Source organism: Phasianus colchicus, chromosome 22 (genome assembly GCF_987193195.1).
Source record: "Phasianus colchicus chromosome 22, bPhaCol1.hap1.1, whole genome shotgun sequence".
NCBI classification, from domain to species: Eukaryota; Metazoa; Chordata; class Aves; order Galliformes; family Phasianidae; genus Phasianus; species Phasianus colchicus.
In genome coordinates this window covers 5791391-5812295 of record NC_143457.1, presented here as the reverse complement: position 1 = coordinate 5812295, position 20905 = coordinate 5791391, and the positions used below count along the sequence as shown (strand labels likewise).

Below are 20905 nucleotides of genomic sequence, written 5' to 3'. Positions count from 1 at the left end.
CTGTGAGGATGTGCCCCTTTTAGAAGCTGGGACAGAAGCTATGAACTGCAGCCTGATCCTCATCAAAGCTGCATTTCCCTAAATACTCCAGCAGTCAGGCCAGAGAGCAGCTCTACCCAAATGAGGAGATCACAACCAGATAGAAGGAAAACGAAGAATGTTCAAAAACGCTTTCTTGAGTAGGTGATGTTACTGCAGCTTATGGACATTTTGTCTTCCCTTGTCAGAAAAGCTGGCTTGCTAATTTATGGGCAGAGTGGGAAAAGCAGAGGGAAACAGACAGACACAGAATACTTAAAACAGGACTCAGAATGGAGACAAAGCTCCCCTTTCACCTCCTGCTGCTATTTACCATCTGGGATCCTGAAAAGGGGGTGATGGGTAGCTTTGTGATAGGTTTGGCAAGGGGCAGGACATTTAGGATTTTCTATGTGTAACGAGGTCATGTGTCAGCGCCTTCACAGCACATGGGAACACAGTCCAAAAGGAGGTTCAACAAAAGGGCTGCCCTGGCCAAACAGGAAAGATATTCTATTAAAAATAGAACAGTGGTAACACGGGTTCTTAATAAGATTAATAATAAATTTGAATGAAATGTCTCCAGAAACTATCTTGGAAAAGCATAGAAAGAAATAAGGAACTAATACATTCCATTATTTTTACAAGTACAAAGAAGTTTCTAAATCACAACATCTCTACTTCTGCTTGGAAACCAAACAGGCCAGGAGATTCCATGTTTGCTGTTAACTTTTGCTTCCTCGGCCCACTAACACTGAGATCAGGAAGTGGGACCAGGACAGGATTACATAAAATGCAGCGTGGCTCCTTGTTTAAAGGAAGCAGCACTTTGTATTACAGTGCTGAGATCCCCATTGATACTACTGAGGATATGGCAAAGACTGAAATCCTATATGTCAGCAGTGTAATGTTTTTTCTGCATTTCTAACACACTTTTGTGAAACAAAGCCATTTCATAAAAAGCAGATGCATGAAACACAGAGCACTGGTTTAGAGATGCTTCTCCTGTTTTTATAAAAAGAATTATTAATGGGGTGAATTTCTTAACGCACCCTACTACAGTGAGTCTCTAAACAGGGTCCTTCAGTCAAACACTGCCCAGCCTGGATGGCTGCTGACTGAAGTGATTTTAACAGCTACTACAGCCAGTATCTGTGCATTTGTTAAATTATTTAAATCTATCCAAGATGCAGAGATGCAGGAATTAGTCACTAAAACTAATGCAGCAGTTTCTTATCCATCTCTCTCAAAAAGCCTTGGTTGGTAAAAACCCCATTTTCCAGTTTAAAAGCTTTAAAGTGAAGTTGCCACTACTCAATCATCAACCCTACAGTGAAACTAAAGACTGTAGTGAAAAATAAATGAGCAAAATTTCTGTGTGTGTTGACAAAGTTTAAGCCAGATAATAAAAAAATACTTTAAAACAATGAGCGGAGAGTACCTGTAAACTTGTGGTGCACTGGACTGTAAGTGCAAATGTTGTTCTTGTTCCTTGCTAGCCTCTCATTGTGCATGTACACACATACACACAGACCCACAACTGCAGCCAATGAGCAGCAAAAGGAACTGCAGTCAGTGTACTGCTCTTATGCACCAAAACAGATGGAACACTTTCAGTCCACTACAGAAAGGCTTTTCAGCGTACCAGAGTTCACAGTGGTTCAGTCCTACAGCAACAGAGTCCAGTTGCAATAAAAACTCTGCTGCCACAGAAGCCATGCTATCTACCATCCTAAGGAATGACTGCTGGAGCCTCCCAGCACCAGATGTACTCCTGAGAATTTGCTCATTTAGCAAGCCTTGCTCCATCCTTGACCTCCTACATATTCCTGTTGTGACTCTTCCAAACAGAAACAAGCTGCAGTTGACCATAATGGGCATCAGGTCCTTCAGTGCATCACTGGATCGCTGCCTGCACACTGCAGCTACTCCAAGAAACAAGCCTTGGGGCTGCTGAATAACAGCAAATCTGCATAAAATAACATTAGCTTCTTTACCTCCTTCACTTATCACCTGACCATTGCCTAGAGATGCTTTTAAAGACAGACAAGACAGATGTTTCTCTGAATTTTTCTCTGAACTTCCATGTGAAGCGCAATGTGTAAAATGATATCTTGTAACATCTACAATACTGCAGCTGGGAGCTCAGGGGAAGCTCTCTGTACCAAACCAGCATCTTCCAAACCAAATGCTGCATTAAAGCATGGTGCTTCATAGCTAAACATCCTACAGACCTTCCATGATTTATCATTCCTATTTGTTTGCGTGCATTTATGGCAGCATCCTGGTATATGGCAACCTAGAGAGAGGAGGTGGGGAGCAAGGAGGAGAGAAATACCTACAGGCTGTGCATGGAAGCTGAAAGATCTCCACAGCCAGCATGCCGGAATGACAACAGATGATAAGCTTTACTTTACAATTCAGATCTACCTTTGATGCATCTGCTATCACTGGGATAAATGTTATTTGAAAACAGGTATCCGAACAGCAGATCTGTACCCAGTTATACTCAATTTGCAGTGCGCCAGGAGCCTCAGCTGGGCCATCTGCTGTGCTGAGCCAGAGGAAAGTGCAGTCGTGTACTCATATCTGTCCGAGATGCACTAACATGTGATTTGGGGCTATTAAGGGAGGAAGTCACAGAAATCAATCCATCTTCTTCTCGTGTCTCCTCTTATTCCCGCTATCACCTCAGCGCTTCGAGAAGCCAAAACAAGGCCACACCACCACCCTGACAGGTGATTCAGAAAGGCAGGGATGGCCTTTGCAGCATCACATGAGTAAATGGTGCCCCTCTCACATGCTCAGACATCTCAAAAAGATGGGGATACAAAAACCAGCCCTAGTTCTGCACTGTCACAAACCTGTTTCTTGTAACACTGGGTTACTTCCATCACTGCAGCCACGCTGACACAGCAACGTGCTGATGTTCTGCAGCCGTGCAGAAAAGCCACTTGTTTCAAATTCTGTCTGGACAAAAGAAACCATTTAATATAAGGCACTGCAACTACACAGGGCAGTTAGGCAGATACCAACACTGGTATCATCTAGCTAGAAGAGCAGGAACAACAGGCAGCCTTTCACTCCAAATTTTTAGCACAAAAATCCTAATTTTTTTTTTTTTAAGTATTGTTCTGAAACAATAAACATAGCTTTGCTTTCTCTGCACAGCTTTGAAAAGACCCTTACAACTGAAGGGACACACACACACACAGCAGTACAAAGGTCAGACGTGCTGGGCAATACTCACTATTTGAAAATGTTACAAAAAAAAAAAAATCACAGTTTCGATAGTTCTGAGGAAAAAAAATTAGCAAATTTGCAACAAAACTGTTAAGTAATTAAAGCAAGACACTTCACACATGAACTTAAACTGCTAATTAAATCCCCCCTGCTTAATTGACTAGATTTGCATATCATTCAGTGAGGAATGGGAATGGCTCGGGCATTACACAAGCCCTTCCTTGTACAGAAGACAGCTAAGAAATAAACCAAGAGTAATATGAAAAAGCAATGTCGATTTTGGAAAGGAATAGAAGTTTTCAACTAAGATTTTCAGCTTATTAAAAAAAAAAAAATCATCAAAACATGACAACTAATTCTGAGCAGTTGCTATTTTAACAGTAACATTCATTTCTGCAAGATCAACTAGAGTCAAGGAAAACATGCAAATATCTGCCATCTGCATTGCTAACAAATGACCAAAAGTGCAGAGGACGAAACCAGTCCTCCAAAGTCCTGCTCCAAGGATGCCCAATAAATATCACTGCCTTCCACATTTTTTGCCTCACTGCAACTTTTCCATCCGATCCTCAATGAGGAAACATCAATGCAGAAAAAAGAAACAGCTTCAACCCTTGACTCACCATTTGCTGCACAGACTTTACTGCTCCCAACTGAAGCAACATTATGTTAACACTGGAACATCTACGTTACTTTTCTCTTTTGCTAAATATTTATTTGGCTGAGTAGGAGAAATGTAACTGAAATCAAATTACACACAGCTGATACTGATGCGAAAGACCAAAGAATGGTGGCCATCCCTCAATTCCAACCTTAGGAAAGCAAACATCATAACAGGCATCTCTGTGAGCTCGTGACTGCTGTGGAGGTTAGTATCAGGTCAGTTCATTGCGTGCTCCATTCACAGGAACCTACCATAAGGAGACATTCATTTATTTCCTTCAGCTGGTATTTAAAAAAAAAAGTTCCACCTTTATCTCATGTTTAAAAGGTTTCTCCTCAACAAAGCCAGCAACTCCTCTGCCAGCCCGACACGGATGGTTTTGTTAAATAGGTTTCCATGTGTTTTTTGTTGTTTTTTTCCCCCAGTTCGTTGCGCTTTGCATATGAAACAGGACATCTCCCCGCCCTCCCCCCCATCCCCTCCTAATCCAGAAGGGACCTCACTTCCTCCCTCTTGAACAAGCAGCTCATTCAGCAAAAGGGAAATCCCAAGATGCACTCGGGCAGAAAGCCTACAGAAGGAGCTTGGAGGGGGAAAAAAATAACACAAACAAACAAAACCCCAACCCCTCCACCCCACCAAAAGTGACACATGTGTCCCGAACAGCACGAAGAGCAACTGAGCTGCTGGCTATGAATTCACTCCTGCAAAGCACTCCTTCAGGACGCGGCTCTGCCACGCCAGTTATTTAAAAGCTTTCCATGGCAGCAATTCAGTTTTGGTCCTACTGTAACACAGCCCAGAGAAGAAAACCAGTCTGTGGAATGCCAAAAGAAAAAGCTCCCAGCTCCCCACCAAAACCAAAATGACAGAAAGCCAGCTCAGCCAATCTGCATGGATACTGAAGCAGACTCTGGAGAGGGAATTTGGAGCAACCCAGTTCTTACTTTGCAATTATCATTATTTTTTAAAAGAAATTTTTTTAAAAATAGATATTTTATTTTTAAGAAGTTTGTCCACACATCACCCTGTTTTCCTGGGACCCGATGCTCACTCTGTGGTATCTGCACATCAAGTAACAAGTCTGAAGGGGGGCCAGTGAGGACAAGAGCTTAATTCACGAAAAACTCTCACACAAAAAAATACAGCAACATAAATGTAAGGGTTTTCACATCTGTCGTGATGAGATCCAGCTGCTCTGTGAGGAGAACATGAATGAGCATCCCTCTCAGAAACAAAGAAAGAAATGAAGTTTGATTCGTGTGAATCGACTGAAATCAAATCAAGTTGTAACAAGAGAAAGCTGCACTGATAAATTCGTCCAGTTAATGAGGACAACTTGGATAAATTCCTACATTTTCACATGGCAATCTCTGTGCAATGTGACCCTCGCAGTATGACCAAAGCACTCACCATTACACTCAGGGTCTTCTGAAGAAGCTGCTGCTTCTTTCATTTACTTGAATCACTTCCTGGCACGGTTTGCATGGCAGCACAGCTATACTGATGTCATGCATTACTCTCACTGCACACCATGCAAAATAAGCTGATTAAAGACCCTCAAGGTCTAGACCAGAGTCACCTAAGATATTATCTTCTGTACAATGGCAGAAGTTGAACGTCATCCACATGCTTACAAATACATCTGCAGTAACACCACTCAGGGATGTAACACTGCTTGCATGCTGCTCAGTGATGGGACCAGGGTTAAGATGTTCCTGCCCACAACTCCTGTGCATTCTGTCCCCTCCAGGCAGCACTAACACAGCTTCTCCCCTACAGCTACACGTGAACTGAGGAAGCTTTACAAACTACACCAAAATGAATTTATTTGCAATTTTGGTCCTGTTGATTTCTTATAATTAACATGCGGATTATCGTCTTGTTCACAGAATTAGAAGTTATTGTCAGAAAAGAACCCTCAGCTGGGAACACAGATGGGACAATGACCAGGCTTACCAATGATCTGCTCAACGTGAGACCACAGCTCACACTGCAGCTCTTTCCCACTCCTCCAGTGCAGCATTCACGTGTCACAATACTGGGAAAAAGATATGTAACATTTTTCATCCTGAGCACTGAACTGCTATACTCCAAATAAAATAAAGAGGAGCGTGACAATCTGTACAAATGCAAATGTCCCAAATGCCAAGACTAACATTTCTAAAACCTAATTCAACTCTTTCATTTCTTAGCTGCAGGCCGTTTACTGCCACTCCTTTTTTCCACCCAAACAAAAGACGAAAGGGATGACTCAAAGCAACTTGAATTTCAAGCTAAAGCCACAAAGCACTGAATGCCTGATCTTTAATATTAAACAGGTGTGCAGATGATATTCATTCAAGTCTCATCATGGCTAAGTTAATTCCAAAAAAAAAAAAAAACCCTGCAAAAAGACCAAATGTACCTAAAGGACATGGGTTGGTTAATGCTATAAGTAACACTGCAAGTTACATGGGAACAAGGAAACATCAATAATGGACACAATGCTGCAGGCTCTCACAGCAGCTCTAACACTGCTCTGAGTGCATTTAGAGCAACAGAGTATTGCTAAGTCATACCAGCATGGGTGAGAATTCAATCCCACTGAATTAACTGAAACTGCTAGTGGGGAGTTAAGAATGGGGAACCATTCAGTAAATAATTAATTATTTTTAAAACTTCCAGGAAACTCCATTATCTTCCAGCTCCGCTCAGTTTATCAACTGTGGCGTGACGGGATTTTAGAAGTTTGGAATTCCTTAATATCAGCAGTGTAAACTGGAAATCTAGAACGTCAATGAAGGTTACTGGAATCAGACCACACTGCAGCCTTAGCATTGGCTATTCTCTGATTTTCTGTCCTATTACTCTGCATAAAAGCTACACCACATACTTTGCAGCTATAAATATATAAACCTCAGGAATAACACAGATGGTTTTTCTTTTTTTGGTGTTTAAAGTTATTTGTCAAATCAAATAGCAGACCTAGCCAGAGTTAATAGTTAGAGGTGGGCTTTTTTTTTTTTTTTTTAATTATGTGAAGTAATTTGCTGCTTGTAGTTGGTACTACTACAGTCCCTATTTTAGCAAGCAGCAGGATCCCCATGCAACCCATAGGTTTTAATACTCAACAGAATTAATTTGGTTAGCTGGATCCTGAAAAAAAAGCATCTACAAGCACTGTGCACTCAAGTCCAAGACACTCAGCACTCCAGTATTACATAATGACAGCAAGGACCATCCCCATTCCTGCAATCTGATCTGCATGGGCAGCTCTTCAGATCTGTGCAGCTCCCCCACTGAAAGCGATGAGGGCTGCATGCAGGGGTCAGTGCCAGGTTTGGGGCTGCAGGAGCCGGTCACACAGATGGCCTCATGCAGAAGCTCACGTTAAGCCAAGAGGTTACTTTGGCCTCCTGACAGTCAATGTCCACACGTGAGCAGAGTTGCTCTCTTCTCCTGCATGAAGTGTTACAGAACAACTTAACTGTGCTGAAAACCAGCAACAAAGCTTTTACTAAATGGTCAGAGATCACTGGGAGCAGCACTACGGAAATATTTTAGACTCTTGTCTTCACTATCAGAATTGGGAAGCTTTACTGTCCTTGTTTTCTGTTTAATGGTAATAAAGGCATCACCTTCTTATAAAAGGAGAAAAGACAGAAAACAGGTGTAACTGTTTCTGATTTTAACAGTACCATTGGCACATATAACTTTTTTCCTTCTTTTTACAAATATGCATCAAAACCCTGCAGATCCCTCCCCAGAAATGCCCAATCTGTGTGCCTGGTGCCTGCACCTGGGTAAGCCAGACCTGCACAGACCTTGCAGTACGCAGAAGGGGCTCCAAAAAAAATGCAGGTTATGGCACTGGAAGGATAGGAAATGTTTTTCTTCCAACCCTAACAGATGTTGTCCAATTAAGGATGCAAATAAATCACCCTCTGCATTGTGAGTCAGAAAACACACACATAAAAGCTCTCTAAATACATTTCAGTTTAAACTTGCATAATTCTCCCAGTGGAGAAATCATCTTAAACTTATGTAATCCTTCGAAAGAGACATTATTACAGACAATTCCGTGCCACTAAGAAACAAAGAAGACATCTCTAGAAAAGAGGTGCACCCACACAATTAATTATATGCATGTAGAGGAGCAGGGGGATGGCTGGAAGAGCAAAGCCCAGAGCCTGCTGCTTTCACAGAGACTGAGCTGTAACCCAGCTCAAGGAGCTGCTCCCCTTTCACCAGCCAGAACTGTCTGTTATACTTAACCCAGACTTCCTAACACTTGATATCCTGTCTGCTATTTCAATGCCCTTACTCAACATTTCAGACAGACATTACACAAACTGGCTGGTGAAAAGGGTTGAGAAACCAACAAGCAATCCAAGTCAATGACCTTATTCTATAAAACGATGCCACTGACTGAATGGAGGATGAAGAACAAAGCACAGGGGTACGCGTCCTCTGAATCTTCCCTAGGAATACTTAAGAGAAGCTGCAGTCTCCATCTTATTTTTATGCTGCTGCTGGCTTTTAATCAAACTCAAGCAATTCTTGTGCTTCCAATTCCAACAATGCTCACGCCAAAGCAGAAATAGTTGCAATTAAAAAAAATAAGTTGCATTTTCTATGAAGCATGTGCAAAGGTAACTGCATATCAATCAATAAGCAACAAAGCCAGGAACCAGGTTATCGATCAGCTCCTCTGCTGTTTATCTCCAGTATACAGAATGATGCTGCAGTTTCTACACATGCTCAGAATCTCTGCCCACATGCACATTACCAATGTGCAGCCAATCCTCAGGTGGAGCCAATGATAAAAGACCCACAGGCAGGAATTCCCACTGCCTCCCAGGAGAGTTCTGTTCACCAAACACTGGCAGGATCAGGACCTGAATTTGTATCTGTTTTTGCTACCTCACCCAACCAAAGGTCAAAGCAACAACTTGAGCTGAGTGCACAGGGGCCAGTGTGTCAGCCAGCATGTTTGCCCAATATGGGCAAACTGGGGCATGTTCAAAGAACTGCACCTGCACCTGATGCAATTTTGAGGCCAAGTTTATAGTCTCCAAATTTGCATCAAGGAAAATAAAGCTGACCCTCATTTCAGCTTTAGAGATCTCTAAGGCAGTAGAAAAAATAAACTAAAAAATAAAGACTGACAAATCCTAAATACAGGAACAAGAAAAAGCCCAACCTGAAAGATAGCTACAGCAACAGTTTTGTACATGTGAGCAGCAGACAAAACCATTTCAGTCCAAAGCCAGGAACCAGTTTCCAGCTCAGGAATCACTGCTCTGTTCAGTATCAGTATTCAGCATCTGCCAGGATCAGAGCATCACCAAAACAACACAGCAGCACAAAGCTCCAGGTTCACAATCAGCTTCAGCACAGGCCGTGAATGCTGGGTCTCACCACAAACTCACCAAATCTACTGTGTGTTAGCACCACTGTACCCTGCTTCAGAATCTGTTGCTCAACCCCATGATTGCCTGCACTGCCAGGCAAGGCACAGGAAGGAGCCTGATCCATAGAGAGCTCTCTGCGGTTTGTGGGTGAACTGGTTCCAATTACTGAGCTGCTGATTGCTGTAGTGAGAACTGCAGAACCAGCCCAGAACAACCCGAGATTGAATTTCTACAGTGGCAATGAAGACAATGAAATGCGAAAAACATAAGACTAGACAAGGTGTATGTAAGGGAGTAATGGAATGGAGTACATCCATTCAGAGCAATCCTGCTTCTTCACAATTATTTTGCAAAGAAAAAAACATTACAACAGCTTGTTTCCCACTTCCCAGAATGACAAATACTGACTATATTAGAAATTGAGCAGAACAGCATTAAAAATAAAAATGCGGTGCCTATTTATTATTAGCACATATATTACAATTGACAAATTTAAAAGAAAAGTGTGTTATATTACTACATTTTAAAGTAATGCTTCCTTTATGTGAAAATCAATTTGATTTAAGTGCTCTACGGCCACTCAGATAAAATAGATTAGCTGAGTAATTGATAATATTCTACTGATAGATTCCCTACAAGTTGGATTGAGTTACTTTGTGTGTTCTTTCCAAGACCTTCCTGTTGGATGTAGCATGACTCTTCCATCACACTTCCCTCCAAATAAAAATGACTGTGGAGTTCAGTTTTGTGGGTTTGTCTGTTTGTTTTTGTTTTTTAAATTTAATCAAGCTTTCTGGGTCTAAGTACCTCGCACTGAGACACATTCCTGGTGTGATGGCAAAGCAGTTGGGCTGGCTGAGCCAGCAGGGTGAATTCCAACCACCAGCTATTCCCAGAGCCAGCCCACTGCTTGCTGCAGTCAGTACCACGGGAACCCCTGACCTTCAGCAACACATGCTGGCTAACAGACAAACCTGACGTGAACTTTCAGTCAGAATGAATGACAGACCTTCCTCAAACCCCCAAGCTTTGCTCAGCCTCAAGCACTCAGATGCAGCCCCCAAGCTCCCTGTCCCAGCAGTGCTATGCGAGGTGTATTTAAGGTACCAGCAGCTGCCAGGATTTTACCCACTGCATTGTCTAGACATGCTCTGAGCAGCCTCGCACAGACGCCTCCAGATGCTTTTACAACACTGGTGTCAACACTCATCTCAGCAAATAAAAACACACCCTTATCGGTCAGCCAGCTCCAGCCACTGATATCCGTGTTCATCTTCTGGCAGACACACCAGGTGTTACAGGCTCTGAGCACATCCAAAAAACACACCGTTTTTACATGCATCTTCAAAGCACGCTACTGTTTTGGGCAGAACATCCACCCAAGCCCAAAACTACAGCAATGGAGAAGCAAGTGAGACAGCCCAGACAGCAAAAGGAGCAGCAGATGTTCTAATATTTTAGGCAGTGATTTTCTAAATTAGAGATTTTATATAATTCCCTCCCTAATCCAATAGGACTGAACTCAGGAAACTGTTAACTATTTTGGGGCAACAGAGGGCCACAGCTGACTCAACATCATTAGATTGCTATTTGCAGCACACTCTTTGTCTAGCACACATGCACGTACCTGCTTGATCTCAACATCTGTAAAACTGTTTGTACTCTTGGAAGAAAAATGCTGACGTCTGCTCAAACAGTGACACCTCCTCAGTGCTGCAGGACTGTGCTGAAGGTTGGTATCCTTTTTCAAGTCCTATTGCTAAGCTGTACAATGACTCCAAACTTAAACCACTCTTCGCAGGCTTCAACATTTTTGTTCTAGTCTTCAGAATTGTTACTGGATAATTCTTAATATAATTCTTAAACATTAGGCAAGTGAACAAATCACTTCTTTGCTCCACGGAAAAATACCTGAACCAACAGTTCTCAGGCAAAATTTTTAACAGTATTTGTTGAGGCAGTTTGTACAGAATAAATCCAGCAGTCTGAGCACCAATATCTGCAAAAAAAAAATACCAGAATCCCTCTGCTCTACACACTACAGGATACACATCATTAACAACTCAAGAAGTTTACTACTGCTAGAAGGCAGGACTTTGAAATACACAAAGATATGCATTTAAGATCTACTACTGCAACATTTCAAGTGGGCACAAAATGCAGCATAGCAACCAGCACACAGCACCTAAAAGGCCACAGCTCCCTTAGAACTCATTCAGTCCCCCCGTTTCACTTCCAGCAGTTTCTGTTCTTTGATTTGGCTGCACACTTGACCTGGCTAAACCTTACTCCAGCTGAGAAAGCTGCATGTTGTGGCAGCGCTGGGCTGGGAGGCATTGTGAAATGAAGTGGGAGGCCTTACGTGCTTGGTTGTGTGTCAGTATCAGAATGTTGCTTCTAGCTTCCAGCTACTTCATAGAAGTGCTGCTGGGACATGAACCGTGGGAACACGGCAGTGCTAGCATGTGTGGGTGTGTTCACACATGTGCAAGGGAAGCTCTCGTATTCTCTGAGTGTCTGATCATACAGAGTTTTGCTAAAAATACAGATGTCTGGCACACAGGTAGGAGATATGAAAGCACTGTCAAACGTTGCTCAGTTCAATATTAAAAAAAAAAAGTTCAAAAGAGACAGAGCCAAACCCACCCTCCTTTACTGGAAATAGCAACCAAAGAGCCTTCAGGCCTGCTTTTTGAACTAATCCAATTGTAGGAGACATGCTGATGTTAAAAAGCAATGATGTATTACACTAAAGAGGAAAGAGAATATGATAGATATACCAAGGCCCTATCTGTACCAGCAAGTGAACACAACATGCACCAGCAGCTGAGCTCAAGAAAAGTGCACTGGCACTGATGATGCATTTCCAGGACCCTGTTTTGCAACCCTGTCAGGTTACTCACATTTTCAATCTCTCTAAATACCCTCAGAATGTTACAATTGTGCTCCATGGCAGTAAAGGTAGACACAGCATGTGACAGGCAGGGAGGGAGGACACCACAGAAGTAAGAGTAGTGCTGGTACATGGGATTCTGAAAGCCCAGGCAGAGATCACAGCTGAGAAACCACATCAGCATGAGAAAGTGGAAACCCAGCAAAGGATACAAACAAAGGAAAATTGAGAGGTTATAATATGGCCCAAAACAGAAAGAGCTTTAGGAAGTGGCAGGAAGGTGAAGGAGCTTATGGGAGGTAAATCATTTATCCATGGATTAACAGGGAGGATATAACAATCTGATTTTTAAAAGAGGGTAAGGAAAGTGGCTGAGCCACCTACAGATGGTTCCTCTCTGCTGGGGCTCTTGTCACAACTCATCCCAGCTTTGGTTAGGACCCTTTGCTGACTTCATTGAGCTACAGATGTAGATTAAAGCTGCTTCTGCAAGCGGCAAGACCAGAAAAAGCTCATCTGGTTCAACCAACCATGCTGAGAGACAATGTATCTATGTATCTATTTCTCAGTATAGATAAATAGATGGATAGATATGCACAATGACTGCTCGATGCAAATATATGGTGGGAAGTAAGCATCTAGGCAAAGCTATGCCTTGTAGCAGTGCTTTAAAACCACCCAACACAGGGGGGGGCTGGGGAAGGAAAAAAGGCAGTTTGGCCAGTATGCCAAATCTGCAGTGGGGGCTCATGCCAGCCCAGCTCCTGCATTTAGAAGTCAATCCCTTAAAAGGCAGAGCTGTGCTAGCAAAAGCCTACATACCTCATCACAGAAACCTCATGAAGACACAAAATGGTCTAAAAACTCACTGCTTCTTAACCAGCCACAGCAAAGGGCAGCTGCATCCCAAGCTGCAACGCACTGGCAGAACCCAGGGAAAGCACAACACTGTACACACATACACAGATAAATTAATCGGGAAAATTATTTTAGAAAGCCTCTTGCACACAGAAGACAGCATCTGACACAGCAGATTATGGCATATAACACACACAGACACCTCTGCATAAAGCAGAACAAAGCAACACAGAGATCTACATCAAAAAGGAAGACCACCACAAAGACACATATGCTTCACCCTTTCATCCACACAGACAGACAGACACAGAGCCCAGCAGACACACAAAACCCACACAGACTGACAGTGATTAACAATAACACACAGAGGCAGACACAGGATCATCCCTTCATTTCCTTACTAGGCATCTAAACTTTACTCCAGTGTTACTTGCCCCTGGCCACAGCCTACCAACCTTAGAGCCAGATTAAATCTCGCCGTAATTATCCACACGCTCTGCTACAGCACAAATGACCTTAGCATATGATATCCGTTGGCTAAGCCCTACGGAAAAAGACTACAGAAAAAGGAAGGATAAGCGTTCAAAACTCCACCAGTGATGTCAGGGCCTCGTGAAGACTGTGCCACATGAATAGGAGCCGAGAAGACAACTCGAGAGCCTGGAAACTCAAAGGCGTCCTGCACAGGATGTGTGCTATCCTGTCATCTGAGCACACACAACCACACCATCCTTCCCACAGCTGCTTCCCACTCCTAAGTGAACCTACACAGGAGACTTTTAACATTTTATCACGACAAACTTTTGCAAAATCGTTTCAAAAACACGCAGTTATGATTTTCTTGTCTAATTTTTGGCGTCCCTTGTTAGGTACTATCAAATACCCTGAAGTCACTCTCCAAGAAGTGCTGCAAGCAAATTTTGGAGGGCAGGAGAAAGAGTGCTGGCCATGTTCTGAGCTAGGACTGCTAAGAGTCACCACAAGAGTAAGGCAATGCCAAAACTTTGCACTTTTGTCCCGTTCTCCACCTGCGTCCTCACCTGGGATAAATCACACAACAGAACAGTGCCGTAAGAGCCTTGTAAGAAGAGAAATGCAGACCTCAAAAAGCGTTCATTTAAATCACACTGTGGAAATGACCAACCCAGGCGCACAATCCCCTCCCAGAAGGAAGAAAGTAGGGATTCTTTTATTTAGTTTCCCAGAGCACGCCCAAGAAAATTCACCGCGCAGGCTGAAAGACGGCTCCGCTGCCGGAGCCCTTTTCTCCTCTCGCAGACATTCATGCGCATCTTCCCCAGCATCCCCTTAGCACATGACTGACGGAGAATAGACAAGCCATTAAAAACACATCCACCTCCAGCCACGGAGATAATGGGGCTCATTACAGCCCCGCTTTGTCACAGCGGCTCTGACACTCCGGCTGGAGGAAAGAGGGAGGGGTGAGGACAAGGACCGAAATGGGGGCTAAGCAGAAGAGCAGGGGAGAAACTGGACTTGGAGAGAGAGAATCCTAGAGGCAGAAACGCGGAGCCCAACCAAATGGATTGGCCAGGCCCCTGGGACCAGCCGGACTGCCTGCTGCACTGCGTGCGGGGGGCTGAAAACCCCCCTGGTTTGCTTTTTGTTGTTTAATAAAAGCCATATTTAGTCTGAGCGTGTATCTGCACGTCTAAACAGGTATTTGGGAAGTTAACTAAGAATTTCACCTAACATTCTCACAAGGCTTTCGAAGTTCCTTTTCTTTTTATGTGATTGCCCTTCCACTCCAGACACACAAAACCGAAGAAAACTTCCAAGATCTCTGATGGAGGAGGCAGAATCCGCCCCCAAACCTGCAGGCCAGACTGCTCTGCTTTGCTTTCACCTCCTCCGTGGGGCTGAGAAGGGGCAGAAGCTGCGCCCCCCCCCCCCCGCTGCCCACCCGTGGCACCGCGCCTTTCGCCCACACAGCGGGAATGGCGGGGCCTGCAGGCAGCCCGGGCTGAAAGGAAAACACCGGGCACCTGGAAATCCGCTCGGGCTGTCCGGCCTCAGGACAGCAGGGCACACCGTAACGAGCTGCTGCAGCTGGCCCTTCAGATCCATTTACTGGACGCACACATAATCCGATATACAAAAGCCTGTCTTGCTGGGGACAGTCAGACTCAGCTGGGATCCCCCTAAAAGCACAGACTGCTCCGCTCCCGTTCTGCACTGAACTGAACACCAGTAACCTGCATCGCTGTCAGGATTTTTCTCAGCAGCCGCATTTTATTCCAGCTCAAGCATTTAAACGGCTCGGCCCCTGCCTCCATCCCTGGAGGCATACAGTCGAGAAGAAAATTGTATGCGTTTGTGTCTGGGGCAATCAGAGTTATTTTTCCCTCCTTTCTTCCTCGTCTTGACCTCCAGTGAAGCTCCTGGCACCCCAAATCACTTCCTGCTGAAGTGGGGCAGCGTGATGGGTTTCAAAGATCAGGTTCCGTGTACAATACGATATACAAACATATATATAGAATAACTGAACTGCAGCTCCTGTGCTCAAAACACAACCAGAGGAAAAAGGAAAAAAAAGGAGCCATGTCGAACGCTGGTCGTCTGCATGAACGCACACGTGGTGAGAATTAAGAATGCGATTAGATTGCTAAACGACTCTAAAAGGAAAACAGTTGGTAACAAATTGAGTACATCTATGGACGTCATCGAAAATCCCTTTTCTCTTTCTCTCCCCCCTACTCCTTCTTAAAATAAGAATTTAAGGCATCACTTACCCTGGGGGCTTTCCTCTTGTATTTGTTGTTATAGTCAAATTTTTCTTTCATTTCATCTAAGAGCTGGCCCAGCCTAGCTTTCTCCTCTTTCCCAGTGTAATCCTGGCTGAGGAGGATGTAGGACCTCCAGTTTGCAGAGTCAAAGCCCCAGTGGCAAGTCCTGTTTTCCAGGGATTTGTGAGAGTGGACCACAAATTTGTGAGGCGGGTACATGAGCCTGCAGTCCAAGCACTGGATGCAGGCTGCGCTGGGGTTACTGTAAAGCTCTGGTACCAGGAGTCCCTTACACTTCCCAAAGCACTCGTGGTACACCTTGAAGCTCTTCTCTGTAAGCTCCAGCTCGATCGTGCTAGAGAATTCCTTCTTGCAGTGGGGAGGATAGGTGCCACCATAAAGCAAGGCATTGCAAAGCCTCTCAGCATCAGTTTTAGTTATCAGCCCGCAGGAGGGGGCAGAGAAGGGCAAGATGCCCATGACTTTGAGGATCTCCAGCTGGTCGGCGGTGCATCTGGAGCAGTAAATGTGTAGCTCATCGCACACCGAATTGATCTGCTGCAGGGAGAAGTCCCTGAGCACCGAGTTCAGGATCTGGGGCAAGCAAAGGCGCTTCTCCCCACCCACCACGAAGCAGGAGATGGTTTCCCCTTCCAGGATGGTCTCGCACCTCTCAGTGGATCTGTCCGAGGGCATGAAGAATGGACCAGGCATCACCGGGGGGGGCTGGATAGGGGGCAGATGCAGCACAGGTTCCGCTGGGTCTTTGCCATTGTCTTTCTTGTACATCTCCTGTGCCCATCGCGCTGAGAAAGCAGCAGGGCCACCCAGGGAGCTCATAGAGCTCAGATGAAACTGTTCCAAGGTCTTCTGCAGTCCTGGATGAGGCTGGAAGCTGCTTCTACTTACAGTCTCCATTTTTTAGTTTCTATTCCCAAAACAAACAACAAAAATCCCCAGTTATCTTCCACGCTGGTACAAATCCACTTAAGGGATTTTTTCTTTTTTTAAACAAAACAACAACCCACTCTTGTTTTTTCCCCTTCCCACTCAGGTTTAGCAATCCACAGACGACGAGGAAATAAATCCTTCTCGTACGCGTCTCTTTCTCCTTTCCGTTCTGTCGCTCCGTCACAATCTCTCGCCGTGCCCGGCCCCGACGCCGCCCGGCCGGAGCGCAGAGTCACGTCGAAGCGAGGTCTTCATCCGAGCCGGCGGCCGCAGGCAGCGCGCACTGCCACGCCGGAACGCCGGTCCGAGCCGCGCTCCGGACACCGCGGGTTAAATACGCGCTGGCGGCTGCTGCTTCTCTGCAGCGATCCCGCTCGTGTCCATATCCACCAGGAGGAAGGAGCGGGGGAGGAAAGTAAAAAGCGGGAGGAGGAAGGCGGCTCGGTGCGGGGAAGGGAGCAACGCGGAATAGAATTAAAAGGCCCCAATCTCCGACACTTCCAAAGCGGCGCGGGGCTGCGGACGGGCTGCCTTCCCCGCGCGGTCCCTTCGCTCGATCCGGGCGGGCTCCCCGGCGCCGCGCTCCCCTTTCTTCCTTTCTTCCTCTCGCTCTCAGCGTGCCGTGGGGAGCCGCGGTAACAGCGCGCACATCCTCCCAGCTCCTCTTTCCAGCAGAGACTGAGAGTGCCTGAGAGCTGAGCTAATGCGGGCTGGCTCAGCCTCCCTCACTCCTCCTCCTCCTCCCCCCCTCTGTTTGTTGGTGTCTGCCTCAGTCATTGAATCCCGGCCAAGAATGTGACCAACTCCCCAGGCCGGGCTCTTCCAGGAACAGCGGCCGCCTCCCCCCTCCCGCGCGGCTGCTGCACGGGCAGGCGCAGCTCAGCCTGGGGCGGCCGCGCCGGGGGGAGGGAGAACTGCTGGGTTCACAGAGCGGCGCGCCGCGAAGGAGGGGCGGCAGGGCGCGGGCTCGTTCCTCTCGTCGTTTTATTTCTGGACAACAGTTAAAAATAAATAAATAAAGGGAACGAAGAGCAGCGCATGTACCCAGCGCACACGCGAAGCGCGAGAGCACCACCTAAGCCCCGTCGCCGCTAAACCCGCTTGCGGCAAGCAAGTTTAGCGCGGAGCCGCAGCAGCGGCGATGCCACACGTGCGAGCAGCGCAGCGCGGGGTCCGGCACCGAGCCGCGCTCCGCGTTGACGCGGCGAGCACAACGTGAAGCCGCTGCCACCGCGCGGGGACGGCGCGCTCAGCTCCCGCGGACCGCCAGCCGCGACCCACAGGCCGCCGGCGGAGCTCCGGGCGAGGCGGCCGCCGCTGCGCCAAATGGCGGCGCCCGGAGGGCCGCGGTCGGGCCGAAGCCGCGGCTCCGCGCAGGGAACGGCGCCCCCTGGTGGCAGCCGCGGCACGCAGCCGGAGCGCCGCCCCAGCGCACGAGATCGGCGCCCGCTCGTCTTCTCTTCCACGGCCCGAGTGAGCGGAACGGCTGGAGCGCTCCGACTAACGCTGAAACACAGACGTAAAACACAAGCCCGACAGCTTAGCTCTGTTACCAACGAATCTCGCAAAAAGAAAAGGCTGGAAAGTTCCACATACACACAACTAAGATATTTCTGATGCGAGAGCGACTTGACGCACTGCTCGTAGCGCCTTGCCGTGCTTCGTGGTGCAGCGAGCGCCTGGTCTCTTCTGGCAGAGCCAACCACCGTGGTACGAATGAGGATAAAGCCCGGTAAAATAAAAGAGTAAAGCAAAGCCATGGTCTTCCAAATAATTACAAGAGCAAACAAAAAACCTCACCAAACCAAACAGGCTGAGGTTCAGCCAGGATCGATGCGAGCAGGGATCGCCCCGAGCTCAGACACTATTTGTGTTTCTGTGCTCTGAAGTCCCATTCAGAGGGAAAAAGGCGTCACAGCTCCGAGCCCAGCACCGCCGCACGCAGCAGCCCAGTGCCAGCCCCAGGGATCGCAGAGCAGCACCGAAAGGGAAGGAACCACGCACCCATCAGCTGTGTCAGCACACCCAAGTGCAGAGAACGGCAGGTTGGTGTTTGCACGCAGCAGCAGATGCCCCATTAGGGATGCAGCATCCAAACGGGTTTCTATCAGAGGTACTCGGAGCAGCAGACAGCACCAGATTCGTGCTCTACATGGATTTAATTCTGTTTCAGTCTTTTTTTGTTGTTTTAAACCCACTGAAATATAAATATGCAGATAGACTCAAACATCAAGTATAGGGAATCCAATTTGGTTAAGAGTAAAATTACTGTTTGCAGGAAGTCTGCTTAGTAATGGAAAAGCCTCTTAGATCTGGATGCTGGGTTTTCTTGCACTCCTCCTTTACTCTTCAGGAAGGACAGTAGTAACTGCAGCTCATGTTAGGTGCTTGGTTGTTGGTTTTTTCTTTCCAAATGACTCTTTAGTGCAAGTAAATTACTGGATCAGGCAAGAGGTGAGTGATTAATTAATGGGTGTAATCCATAAATGGAATTTCTGAAGCAGAGAGGACTACCAAAAGGACAGGAAGGATGGTCTGGTGGTTAAGACTGAACTCAGGACATCTGGGGTCCATTCCCAGGTCTCCTGCAGACTTCCTGTTGCCTTGGGCAAGTTGCTCAGTTCCTGCGTGCCTCAGTTTCTATGTCTGCTCTACTCAGATGGTAACTGATTAGGGGAGCAGCTTCCAAACCTAAATCCATAAAGCAACAGAAGCCAGTTTGCAACCCAAGCAGTAACAGCAAAGCTTGTTTTCCCTGTATCCCACAGACTTTGCAGAACTACAAAGCAGCGGGGCAGAAGGGGGGAGCAAAGAGCACTGTCACCAGGGATTAAGGTGGCAATACTTTCTGAATCCTCTGCCACCCTGATGACGGATTGTGAGTGCTGTGCATCTTAAAATCCTATTAATCTTTCCCCCAGTAACTGTTCGTCTTGCTTCAGCTGCAAAGCCCTCTAGCTGAAGAAAGGAGAAGGGAAAAAATATCTCAGAGGAAGGGCCCCAACACCACACTGTTTTTCTCACTCTCTCCCTCTTCTCCTCCCCCTCTCCATTGGCTTCAAGGCCAACAGCTCCTGGAACACAAACACTCTTGTAAACTTCTGAACCACACAGCCCTGTGGTGGGTGGGTGTTTGCTCCCTGCCTGCCAGTTCCAATCCACCCACAGATTCCAAAGGCCCAGAACAAAAAGCAGACTCCATTTTCCATATTTAACAGGCAGTTCATTTCCCCCCACACCCCCACATTGCCTTCATTTTGAAGAACTCAGTGCTTCTCACAAGTATCTTGTCCAACCTCTACATGTTTCTAGAGTACAGCACACCATGTTTATGTATATATATATATATATTTTTTTTTTTTTACACGCTCACATGAGAAGTATTTTCTAAACAAATTCACCACAGTCCCCCTCTGGTTTTAGATGCCTGCTTAGTCAGGAAGACCTGGGCACTGTAGAGAACTGTGTTGCAAATTGCAACTGTTGACAAAATGCTTGGGAAGAACCAGTTGTGAAGAAGGAAAGAAAGTGAAAAATGAAAGCACTTGTACAAATGTGACGCATCAAGACTCCTACTGTAGCTTATGCTAGATGGTAAATTCATTACAGCAGCAAGTATCTAATTTCTCCATGTTTGTGTTGTACATACTTAGTTCTAATTATGACACACAGCTACTGAAGTAAGACCATTTCTATGCAGCTAGGATGTTTCTTCCCCTCCTCTCCTCCAGAGAGCCTCCACAAAAGGGGAGTCTTTCCACTGATATTTCCCTCACAGTGCAACAGGGGAATGCCAAACTATCCATAACCTGCAGAATAGGGTTTCATACTCTCTGCTGACAAAGACATATCCAAGAATCACACAGTCTTTCTCAATCAAGTATTTTTTTTTTAAATCAACATAAAGATTCAACTCACAGAAAATCACTTCACAAATGCACATCCACTTTTTATCTTTTTAGCAAAACAAATGCTTAAACATTAGTTTTTCAGAAGAGACCACATTTTGTTGATACGTTTTTCCTAGAAATGTACTGAAATAAGAGAATTTTAAAGCATCAAGAAGTCACAAGAAAAAAATCGCAAATCTATGACATTTATGATGAATCAAAAAAAAAAAGTCACTGCCTGAGAA

At 45.8% G+C, this 20905-nt stretch overlaps 1 protein-coding gene across 4 annotated transcripts in view; it reads right to left on the bottom strand.

Annotated features, from left to right (window-relative positions):
- The window catches only part of SKI (SKI proto-oncogene), a 100158-nt gene that overhangs the window by 78392 nt on the left and 861 nt on the right, over positions 1–20905 (bottom strand). For all 4 annotated transcript variants that reach the window (XM_031613379.2, XM_031613381.2, XM_031613382.2 and 1 more), the window contains exon 3: positions 15826–17760. In XM_031613379.2, coding sequence (XP_031469239.1) covers positions 15826–16737 — 912 coding nt within the window. In that variant the 5' untranslated portion in view covers positions 16738–17760. The remainder of the gene's footprint in view (positions 1–15825; positions 17761–20905) is intronic.